Source organism: Nicotiana tomentosiformis, chromosome 6, assembly GCF_000390325.3.
Source record: "Nicotiana tomentosiformis chromosome 6, ASM39032v3, whole genome shotgun sequence".
Lineage (NCBI taxonomy): Eukaryota > Viridiplantae > Streptophyta > Magnoliopsida > Solanales > Solanaceae > Nicotiana > Nicotiana tomentosiformis.
Genome location: NC_090817.1, coordinates 37,166,717 through 37,179,572, shown reverse-complemented (window position 1 = coordinate 37,179,572; position 12,856 = coordinate 37,166,717). Strand labels below are relative to the sequence as shown.

General features: G+C 39.0%; 1 protein-coding gene across 1 annotated transcript; it reads right to left on the bottom strand.

Annotated features, from left to right (window-relative positions):
• Positions 1 to 1,424: 1,424 nt before the first annotated feature.
• Positions 1,425 to 2,373, bottom strand: LOC117278772 (uncharacterized). Its single transcript, XM_033658226.2, has 2 exons — positions 2,307 to 2,373; positions 1,425 to 1,822 (listed from the first exon to the last, which is right to left on the bottom strand). The coding sequence occupies exons 1-2, from the start codon at positions 2,371 to 2,373 to the stop codon at positions 1,425 to 1,427; spliced, it is 465 nt and encodes a 154-aa protein (XP_033514117.2).
• Between the last annotated feature and the right edge of the window lie 10,483 nt (positions 2,374 to 12,856).

Below are 12,856 nucleotides of genomic sequence, written 5' to 3'. Positions count from 1 at the left end.
GAATGTTTGAAGCCCTAATCTTCAACTGATGGTACCCCGATCTCAAGTTAATCTTCGAGATTACCCTAGCACCCTGAAACTGATAGAATAAATCATTAATACGTGGCAGTGGATACTTGTTCTTGATGGTAACCTTGTTCAATTGTCTGTAGTCATTACACATTCTCATGGAACTGTCTATCTTCTTTACAAATAGAATTGGAGTACCCCAAGCTGACATACTCGACCTGATAAACCTTTATCTAGCAATTCCTACAACTGTTCCTTCAATTCCTTTGACCAAGCCAGAGCCATGTGATATAATGGAATAGAAATAGGTTGATTGCCTGGTGCCAAATAAATACCAAAATCAAAATCCTTATCGGGCGGCATGCTCAGTAGGTTTGCAGGGAACACATCTGAAAACTCCCTCACCACAGGGACTGAATCAACCGTGGGAGTATCAGCACTCATATCTCTAACAAAGGCTAAGTAAGCCAAGCACCCCTTCTCCATCATTCGTTGAGCCTTAAGAAATAACACCACCCTACAAGGAACATGACCTAAGGAACCTCTCCATTCCAACCTCGGCAACCCCGGAATAGCCAATGTCATGGTCTTAGCATGACAATCAAGAATATCGTGATATGGAGATAACCAATTCAAGCTTAAAATCACATCAAAATCCACCATATTAAACAATAGAAGATCAACCCTAGTCTTGTAGACCCCAATGACCAAACAAGAGCGATAAACACTGCCCACCATAATAGAATCCCCAAAGGGGTATAGACATATAAACATGAGTATCTAGAGAATCACGAGACATATCTAAATATAAAGTAACGTAGGATGACATATACGAATACATAGAACCCAAATCAAATAAAACTGATTACATCTCTATGAAAGACCAAAATAATACCTGTAATGACTGCATCTGATGCAACTACCTCAGTCCTACCGTGGAAAGCATGACAACAAGCTTGGCCTCCCCATGTATAATGACCCCTACTCGCCTATCCTCCACTTCTAGCTGGCTATGCAGGTGGAGTAGCAACTGAAGCGGGAACCATAGCCTGAGTACCATGCTGAGGTCCACCCATCCGGAGTCTAGGATAATAGCCATGTTCCTAGTATAACCACGCTCAAAACAACCTCTTTGCGGGCGTGGCTGCTGCTACTGATTCTACCCCGAACGACAGAAATAACTGTTGTTGGAACCCCGTGCAGAAGGTGCACCAAAAGTTGGCTATCCGGTACCAGTGCTCTAAAGTTTATGGCTAGCTGGAGCACTATGGGAAACCTGAAGTGCAGACTGAACTGGTCGACTGATATGACCTCTTCCATAACGGGCCTTGCTCCAGAGTAGGAGCCATTGAATCCTCAAAAACCACGAGGCTTCTCAGCCTACCTATCCTCCCTCTCCTGACCGTGGATAAGCTCTAACCTCCTAGCAATCTCCACAACCGATGAAATGCAGTCTCAGTCTCTAACTCCCGTGCCATCCTAAATCGAAGGCTATAAGCGAGTCCCTCAATTAATCTATTGACTCTCCCTCTATCAGTGAAAACCAAGGAAGGTGCATGACGAGATAACTCTGTAAACCTCATAGCATAATCGGACACAGACATACTCCCCTGGCACAACTGCTCAAACTCACTGCGCAACTCATCCCTACTGGTCTGTGGAATAAAATCCCTCAAAACAAGATCGGAGAACTGGTACCATCTAAGTGGTGCTGCGCCAGCTGGCCTACTTGTCTCATAAGTCTTCCACCATATATATGTCAGCCCCATCAACTGAAAAGTAGTATGTTCATCCCTGCTCGACTCCACCAAACCTATGGTAAACAAAATACAATGACGCTGATCTAAGAAATCTTATGCATCCTTAGAAGCCCCTCCACTAAAATGGGGAGAATGAAGTTTCTGAAACCTCTCCAATCTGCCCCTCAGTTATCACAACTTGCCCTACCTCGGGCTGTACTGTAACTACTGGCTGCACCGGCATAACACTCGGTGTCTAATAAGCATGAGCCAACTCCTCTGATGTGCGGGCGACATGAGTCTGAGCTCCTCCCCCAACATGTGAAGTAGCTGGTGCAACCAGAATTAACCTTACTAGGGCCAAACTCCTAAATATATTCATGAAGTGTGCCAAGGTCTCCCGGACCCCCGACCTAGCAATAGGCTGCTCGGGTGCATGCTCAACATGCTCAGGCTCCTGATCCTCAACTGGAGCTCTTGGAGACTCCATAGCTTCTGCTCTATCATGTGCTCTAGTTGTAGCATGTGCCCCTCCTCGACCTCTACTTCGGCCCCGACCTCTTGCAGCTCTAAAAGGAGGCGTTGATGCCTGCTCAACTGATCCACCAGATCGTGTCCTCACCATCTGTGAGAGAATAGAAGAGTAAAGATTCAAACATCGAAATAACAAATCGGCACGATAAGGAATGAAAGAAGGTGATGTTTCCTAATAGTGTAGTATCCTCTCAAAGATAAGTACAAACATCTTCATACCGATCCGCAAGACTCTACTAAGCTTGCTCATGACTCATAGAACCTACGAGCCTAGAGCTCTGATACCAACTTGTCATAACCCAAATCCCACCATATGGGTCGTGATGGCACCTAATCTCTAAGACTAGGTAAGCCTAACTCTTAATAATATTAAATCAACAAAACATGATATAATAAGATAAAGCTTAATATAAAAGCAGAAATAGAGTCAACACAAACTAAAATGGCAATACTTAATACATCTCCCCAGAACAAGATAGTACAAAGTCATGAGCTCTAAGTGAATACATGTGGAATATTCAAAATACAATATTGTTAAAATGAAAATTAACCGTATAAATTCAAAAGATGATACTCCAAGGGACGACAACAATATGCAGCTCTACCTTGAATCTTCACGACTGATTCAAGCTCTCAATCTCAAGATATGTTGCCTCCAGCACCTGCATCTGCTCAAAATTATGCAGAAGTATAGTATGAGTATACCACGACTGGTACCTAGTAAGTATCAAGACTAACCTCGGTAAAGTAATGACAAGTTTCAAGTCATGTGATACTCACTAGTCTAATAACATGTGCAATATATCAAAAGCTGGCAACAAAATATAAAGGAAAGAAATATCAACAATCTCCCTACAACATATGATAACAATACAATGTAGAAGAATCCATCTTTGACAACAAGTCACCAAATAGAAGTGAAGACATATGAAGGCATGTCAAAATCAACAAACAACTGATTAAAGTACATGACAGAGTTTTTAAGCAAAATATGCATATGAACAAAATACCAACCTCGTTTCATCACATAAACAACATCAAGAGAAACACCCCCAAATCATCACATAACATCATCAACAATGTCACCCTTATTTCAACACATGTACAAGTAATAATAAATGCCCTCATTACTCTGCCATAAGGCATATTACCACCCTTATTTCTCCACGTTGGCAACTCGAGAAAATGCCACCCTTATTTTGCCTCACGTGCACTACAATAAACACAATTGCACGGTAAAGACCGCGTGCCAACACCCAATCAATTCTCTCAACACGTCCATATGTGTCACAATTATCACAAAACAATAATGCTAAAATTTCACCAAAGATATAAGCACATAATTTATCAACAAGGTACACAAGGACATGAAATCAGTAAAATGCGGATGGGTGTTTAACAAAAAGAAAAGCATTTCTACGGCTAAAACAATTGTAGTGATCATGTTTACGTATCCAGAAAGTGATTAAGCACGTTTCATATAGAATACATCCTTAAATTAAGGCATATTAATAGCTTAAGGTCTAATCCGGTCAACTCAATAACATCAAACACGGCTATAGAAATCGATTCCAAGTAATAAAGCTCTAATCTTTATCAAATATCAAAAGGTCAACCAAAAAGTCAACCTAGGCTCGCCTCCTGAAACCCGACGAAAGTCATAAATCCCGACTACCAATTCGAATACGAGTCAAAATATATAAGTTTCATCCAAATTTGAGTTCGAATCGAGGTTCAAATCTTTATTTTTTATTTTAAAAAAGTTTTGCTAAAATTCTCAATTTTCTCACTCAGATACACCAATCAAATGCAAAATCAAGTATGCAATCATGAATAATAATCAAATCTGAGTTAAGAACACTTAATCAATCCTAGTGGGTGAAAATGCCTAAAGAATTACCTCAATCCGAGCTCCCAATCTCAAATATATTATAAAATAAGCTCAAAGTCCCAAAAAAAACAACATCCACTATCCTACGTGAACACGTTCTCCCACCCGCGAATGCGAAGGCCAAACACCTGATGACCCCATTCGGCCTTCCCCTAACGTGAATGTGATGCGAAGGACGTGAACGCGAAGGCCACTGCCTACCAACCTCAGTGAACGCGACACTCCCATCGTGAATGCGAAGAGAAAAAATGACACTGTCCCATTATAGCCTTTGCGATCGCGAGACGTGCTCCACGATCGCAAGGCACACCAGACATCAGCAACTTCAGCAACTCCAAACGTCACCAATGAGTATGATCACACTATTGAGTGGACAAAATAATTCATGTTTATATAGGGGCAGAGAATGCAACTCCAATCATGGACTCCTAAGTTTAAAGCCAATAAAGACTCACCTATTGTACCAACTTGGGTGATAGTACCAGAACTTCCCTGGCACCTGTACTATATGGAGATCCTCACAGTGTTGCTATCACCAATTGGTAAGGTCCTGCATCTTCATCTTGCCTCAATGCAGAAGACTAGGGGTAGTGTTGCAAAGGTAAGGGTACAAATTGATTTATCAAAACAAAGATCGCATTAATTATATCTATTTTTCTACTTCTTACGATGCTGTTAATATTTTTCATCTTCTATTGTTGTCACTAACCTATTGTCTATTGTTTATTTTTCTTCTTCTCGAGCCGAGGGTCTTTCGAAAACAACCTCTCTATCCCTCTTGGGGTAGGGGTAAGGTCTGCGTACACTCTACCCTCCCCAGACCCCACTTGTGGGATTATAATGGGTTGTTGTTGTAAAGATCGCATCATGTTTGGCTTGGTTTTGATGAAGAACAAGATGAGAATGGCGATAGTCAATGGCTTGAAGTAGAGTATGAGGATCTTCCAACTTACTGCCTACACTGCAAACACCTTGGACATACAATCAAATTCTGTCCAATCAAAAGAAGAGAGGGAGAGGGAAAGCAAAATGATGTTGCTGAAACAACAGCTCACAAAGATACTCAGAAACTACACAACAATTCTGGGAGAACAGACATGCAGCAAACACATATGCAAATAGGGCAGATGCAAGACAAGGACAGAAATCAGAACCAAATAAAGGACCACACTGAAGGACATCATCAAAAAATAGCAACACAACAAGCAGCAAGGAATAACCATTCCAACAACCATGTGTGTATAAAATTTGAAAGAGGGAAGTTGGCTGATCAGGGTGAACCCTCATCAGTAAGAGATGGGGAACCAAAGGAATTGGAGGTCCCCCAGTGATACATGATACTGTAATGACATCCGGTAACTCCGTACTACAGATCCCCAGTAGTCATGAGAAGGTTCATATGACAATTATTAATCGAGAGAATGAATCCATAGGAACACAACCACTCACAACCAAGTCCAAATCTAATCCCAGCCAAAAGAAAAGGAAATAATTGACAAGACAAAGGAAAATGGCAGATTTGAATAAAATGCAGCAACTACTAGATTGACACAAAAGAATCTAGGAACAATACCAAATAAGTAGCATCACCAGATAAAGAAGCTGATATAATGTCACAGCTTACACCCTCACCTCACCCTCAAGTAGTAGAGCCACAAGTAACACCTTCATTGAGATCTCACGAACATGGAGTAATTGCTGGAACTGCAGAAAGCCTCCAAGCTACAACTTCACCTTATGCAAAAGAAACAAGAACTGGAACATTAGTAGTACCATCAGCAATAGCTACCATGGATCAGATCTCACCATCGTCTATGCAGCAGGAAGTAGGAAAAAAAGACTTTGAATCACTCACACTTTATCCAGAACATTGCCAGTTCAACAAGTTCTCTCTCTCTGGGCTAGAGGAAGATGATCCCAGGCATAATCGGACTCAAAATGAAGAATATGACTACAACAGTGAGGACTTAGATAGAGAGGATCAACAACTCATGATATTACAGGAAAATGTAGGGACTATGGAGCACTGAGCTCGAGACTGAGGTGCAGACAACCACAAAAATTCCTAAGATGGGTTCCACATACAATCTTCAAGTGAGGGAAGAAATGTGGGAGTTATGGAGATGACTTCTAAGGTGTTAAAGGAGGAAACAATGAGGGATCATGATGATATTGATCAAGCTATAGTACCAAGGGAATCAGGTACAATTGAGACAATGCCCATAGCATGTGCTTCAGCTACTGGATATCCAGTACCAATATAGATCAATTTATCATTAAAATCTCCAGAGCAGGTGTTACATGATATAATTACACACAAGGTATTGCCTGTGGAAATTCACAATGCAATGGTGGAACAACAACAACAAGAAGATAAGGGTGATGGTGAGTATACTGATGGGAACTTTAAAGCTGTTGCAAGAGAAGGAGATCTATCACCTAGAGTTTCATCTAGAAGTGCTAAAAAAGGTAAGAAACAATAGAATAAAGAAGCTCTACAGCCAACAAGATTTTTTCCCAAGAGGGCAGCCTCAATGACTAAATGATAATTAAAATATTAATATGGAACATAAAGTCTGTTAAGACTCAATGAGCATATCAGAGAGTCATCAACATGCAAAAGGAACATGTCTTTTTCATTGTTGCACTTATGGAGCCATTTTAAAAGCCAAGGTATATTCAGAACTACAAGATGAGGTTAGGTATGGAAGATGCAATATCAAATGTCAATGGGAAAATTTGGTTATTCTTTGATGTTGTGGTGGAATGGGAGTTGGTGATTGATACTGAACAATAGATAACCATCAAGGTGTATCATCAGGATATTGGGAAATACATTATGATGACTTTTGTATATGCAAAATGCACATCACTAGAAATATTAGAATTGTGGGATAATCTATATTATCTTGCCAGTGACATGGAACTGCATTGGGTAGTTGGAGGAGATTTTAATGTGGTTCTTAGTGAAGAGGAGAAGATAGGAGGACTTCCTGTATACCCTCCAGAATATGAAGACTTTTTTTCTTGTGTTAACTCATATGGATTGTTTGATCTTGGATATAAAGGCAACCCCTTCACTTGTTGGAATGGGAGGTCAAATGCAGAATGCATTTTCAAACAATTGGACAGAATATTTGTGAACCTACCTTTCCAGACAATATTCCCTAATATAGAAGTGGAGCATCTCAATAAAACAGGGCCAGACCATGCCCCACTACTGATGAGTTGTGGTGATCAAGTTTTGAAATTTTTAAAACCATTCAAATTCCTCAACTTCTGGACAGAAAATGACTCTTTCATGGAGGTGGTTAGAAAACATTGGATGGCTGACTTCACTGGTGATCCTTTCTTAATGTTCAAGTAGAAACTAAAGAGGACTAAGATTGAACTATCTAAATGGAGCAAGCTCACTTATGGAGATATTTTAAGCAACTGGCTATTAGAGAAGATGTGGTTAGATTGAAGCATATGTATTTTGAAGAAGAGCCAACAGTGGAGAATAGAATAGTACCTTAGAAAGCCCAAGCTGAACTGAAGAAGTACCTGAGCATTGAGGAGCAGTATTGGAAACAAAAAGCAGGTATGACATGGTTTGTAGAAGGGAACAAAAATACTAAATTTTTCCATAACCTTGTCAATGGCAAAAGACAGAAGCTACAACTGAAGAGAATACAAAATAATAATGGTGCATAGATAGAGTCACAACATCTCATGGCTGAGGCTGCAGTTGACTTCTTCCAGAGACAATTCACACAAGAAGCTGAGCCTACAAGTTTTGAACTACTGAACAATGTCCCTACTATGGTATCTGCTGAACAAAACATAGAGCTATGTACAACTCCTACAAGAGAAGAGGTAAAGGCAACTATTTTTGCATTGAGTGGTGAGAGTGCAAGTGGTCCGGATGGATTCACTGGCATATTCTTTCATACATGCTAGGAGATTATAGGTAAAGATATACATAACATGGTGAAACAGTTCTATGTAGGAAGACTTTTACCAAAGGTTATAAAACACACAAACCTTGTTTTGTTGCCAAATAAATTAATGGTCCAAACTTTCTCAGATCTCAGACGAATACGTTTGAGTAATTCTATAAACAAGGTCTTCTCTAGAGTACTTCATGATAGGTTGGAAAAGACTCTGCCTACATTGATCTCTACGAATCAATCAGGATTTGTCAAGGGAAGAAGTATTTTTGAGAATATTTTGTTAACTCAGGAGATTGTCACTAACATAAGATTAAGGGGTAAACCTGACAATGTAGTGATCAAACTTGACATGGCAAAGGCATATGATAGGGTTTCATAGAAATACCTAATGTATGTGCTGAGGAAGATTGGATTTGTAGAATGCTTCATCAATATGATATGGAATCTAATTGCTAATAACTAGTACTTAGTTCTGATTAATAGTCAAGCATCACATTTCTTTCACTCAACAAGAGGTGCTAAACAAGGGGACCCTTTATCACCAGCCCTATTCATTCTCTCAACAGAGGTACCGTCCAGATCTTTGAATAAGCTTTTTGAAGACAAACTATTCAAGGGTTATAGCATGCCAAAGTGGACTGATCTATTGAACCACCTAGCCTATGTTGATGACACTATCATTTTTGCTTCTCCTGATCAATACTTCTTACAGAAGATAGTTGAGGTTTTGGCTAAGTATGAGCATATATCTGGGCAACTAATTAACAAAGAAAAGTGCTCATTCTATGTACACTCAAACACTGCTGCAACATTAATCAATACAGTAACAGACATAACTGGCATCTCAAAGGGTGAATTTCCTTTTACTTATTTGGGTTGTCCCATTTTTTATACAAGAAGAAGAAAGGAGTACTACAATGAACTTACACAGAAGGTGAAGGCTAAACTACATTCATGGAAGGGTAAGCTCTTATCTTATGGAGGCAAAGCTACTTTGATTTCCAGTGTGCTTCAAAGCATGCCATTTCACATTTTGCCAATACTTGATCCACCTGCCAATGTACTACAACACTTACATAAGATATTTGCAAGGTTTTTCTAGAGAAACAAGGATGAAGGAAGAAGTAGACACTGGACAAAATGGCAAAACTTATGTTTGCCAAAGGATGAAGGTGGAGTGAGGTTTAGGTCTCTTGTTGAAACTGCAAAAGCATTATTTGCAAAACTGTGGTGGAACTTCAGGACTACTAAATCACTATGGGCCAATTTCACGTGGAATAAGTGTTGCAAGAAAGAAATTCCTACAGTGGTTCAATTTAAACAAAGATCACATGTTTGGAAAAAAATGTTAGAGGCAAGGGAAGAAGTAGGACATGAACTATTATGGGAGCTGAAGAGTGGATCTTCAAACATATGGCATGAGAATTGGACTGGTTTAGGTGCATTGTATCATGTCATACCTCCAAAGTTTCATATTAATGAAGAACTTCAAGAAGTAGCTGAATTGAGAGAGGAAAATGCCTGAAATGACCAACTGGTGGAACAATCTTTTCCAACAGAAATTGCAGAACACATAAAACAGGAGGTGTACTATGAGAACAGTGATGACTATTGGGACACACCAAAATGGATGGCTACAACAACAGGCAGATTCTTAGTAACCACTGCCTGGGAAATTTTGAGGCATATGACACATGTAAATGCTGAATATAAGCTGCTATGGACAAAGGGATTGCCATTTAAAATATCTTTCTTTTTATGGAGATTATGGAAAGGCAAAATACCTACTGATGACTTGTGGAGAAGGAATGGTTATATGGTAGTATCAAAATGTTGATGCTGTGATCAACCCCAAGAGGATTCCTATCAGCACCTATTCTTACTAAATTCTATAACAAATAGAGTGTGGAAGACATTTGTACATGCATCAGGTATAATCGAGCTTGGTGGAATTTTGAATGTGTCGCAAACTGAAGCCCTTATACCAGGCAGCCCCTGTAGTGATCACTTGGGAAATTTAGAAGAGGAGAAACACTAAAAAGTATGGAGGTACAGTTTCATGCAACAGGGTGATTCATGAAGTTAACTAGACACTACATAATCTAGCTAAGATTAGGTATCCTTGGATGCCACATATCCCTTTACTCTGGCCAGACATGATCAGATATTTTGAAGGATACAGACCTTATGTTATGACAAAGAGAATAACATGGGAGCCACCTTATGAAGGATGGTTCAAATGTAACACTGATGGTGCCTCAAAAGGCAATCCAGGACCAAGCTCTTACGGTTTTTGTGTGAGGAACAACAGTGGAGATTTGGTACATGCTAAGGCAGAGAGGATAGGAGAGATTACTAATATTGTGGCAGAAGCAAAAGCAATCGTACAAGGGTTGACTTTTTTGTGTTAACCAGCAGCTGTACCCTTTGATCATAGAGATAGATTCATTGGTAATGAAGAGAACCATAAAGGGAGAATGGGAAACTTCATGGTATATAGGAAATGAGGTGAATAGGATCAAAAGAATAAAGGAGAAATTCAATGTACTCTTTCAACATGTTCTAATGGAGGGAAACAGACTGGCGGATTATTTTGCTAACATAGCTTTCTCTTTTGCAGGTACAATTACATTTAACTCATTCACTAACTTGTCAAGTGCACGGAGGAGGATACTCAACCTTGATAAGTCAAAACTCCTAATCTAAGGATTAGGATTGCCAAGAGAAAAGCTCCAAATTAATGATCGATGCAGCTAAATGCTCATGCCACTTTGCTGCTTTTTACCTGTACACTGTTGGTCCAGCGATTGAAATTCTGGAAGGCATCAGCGTTTAGTTGGTTTTTAGTGGGATCATTAAGCAATCGATGGAAGAAGGTTCCAAAAAAGAAGCATGCTGGCTGATGCTACTGACAGATAGCCATCAAGTTACACACCACTAGCAAGGACTAAACTCAAAAACAAAGTATGGACAATCGTTAATCTAAATACAGAATTTGACGATGGTCGTTGAAGAATCTCATTTGCCTACTCCTTGGGAACGCAAAACAAGATGCCTGGTGAGAGCGTTTGAAGGTGCAACTTTGAAGTTTTGCTAAAGGCTTATGGATGCGCACAACACATCATGCTTCAAATTAATTTTTGTAATAGTTAATTCTTAATACTTTCATAGATTTAGAACGACAGACTTTGCTATTTAAAAATTTTGGTTTTTACTTTTTAATATAAATTAGCCACTAGGGTCCAACCCCAGTGGTATATTTGCTTTAAAAAAATGGGGAAACGGGACTCAAATACATAAAATGACCTGCCGGATCGTTACACCCAGCAAGTCGTCAAACGACAAATGCACATGCAAAAAGCATCAAATAGGGAGAACGAGGCTCAAATACATAAAACGACCGACCGAGTCATTATAGAAAACCTTCCGGATGATATATTTGTATGATATCTTATGCTGTATAAGAAAATCTGACCTGACATAGAATATGAAGTCTCAATGGCCTGCCAATAGTCACCCAAACCGTTCCTATATTTTGCAAAAACAGGTAGTAAGTTTCTATAAGTTCCTCTCTAATTTCCACTCGTGCTAGTAAGCATTCTATAAGTTTCTAGTGACTCTCTAACTTCCACTCATGCATATCCCAGTAAGTTTCTAACCCACTAGTGACAACTACTGATCTCTTGCACGTATCAACTAAAGTACTGAGAAGCAACATCTTGTATCCTTTTTCCTTTCATGTCATTCCAATTATATAGACCACAAATGACCTGCTATACTCTTCAGACAATTTCTGTTAACATTGTCTATTTTCTTATGAATAAAGGATTGGTTGTGGTGCTCATGGTAGTGAATAATCAAGCATTTAATAATAAAAGAAATTGCAACATTGTAAGATCGATTCCAAGCATATCCACGAATCAAAAGAAAGAAAAAACAATTTCACACTAATTCTATCAAACAGGTGATGTGCATTGAATAATTCAATACAAATACAATAAACAATAATAAGCTTTGTTGCCAAGTAATGTTGTAGCCTAAACCCGTGAGGCACGCATGGAGCTATTTGATTCTGTTCGAACTCGACATGCTCATGGATTCCATATGAAAGAACTACAAATTAATGGAATATGGGTATTGGATAAAAAACTATGATAATAGAAATTGGGTTCTCTCTTAGTAAGTATTTTGGTGTTCATTAATGTTAAAGTGTATAACTAACTTTTCGAGACAAACTTGATGGATAAATTATGTCTTTTCCCTAGAAATTTACTTAACTTTTCTGGGATAAGAAGTTCTCATACAATTATTCAAAAAGGAAATCAGTACAAAAAGTGGGGACAATGATATATCCTTAACTTATTAGTAACATAAATGTGACTTCCATTTTTTTTGTCAGGTCATTCGCAACTCTACTTTCTTTTCTATAAGAATGCTTCTGTCGCGGTTGGCCCAAGTTATGCATTATTGGCCTCAATTAGCAACAAGATGGTAATAGAAATCCCTCTTATTTAATATCATATTTATGGCTATTTCTAAATCAATTTTAATTATCAAGTTGAAATTGTAAAGCAATTTTTCAGCCTGTGTATATAGCTCGTAATTCAAGTATACATTCACAATAACTAGTATGCTTTTGTTGTAGCCAATAATTCAATTACCAATGCTATCTCTAATTACTTCCCCAATTCTCACTTGATGGATTCAGTGATCACGTTGATTCACCTAATCTGCAACCAATCGGAGCT

Excerpts from the sequence above, each read along its gene's own strand:
- LOC117278772 (XM_033658226.2), bottom strand. The coding sequence starts at position 2,373 with ATGGTGAGGACACGATCTGGTGGATCAGTTGAGCAGGCATCAACGCCT. Across the intron at positions 1,823-2,306 it reads TCCTTTTAGAGCTGCAAGAG|GTTTGGTGGAGTCGAGCAGG; the intron begins GTCGGGGCCGAA and ends TGTTTACCATAG.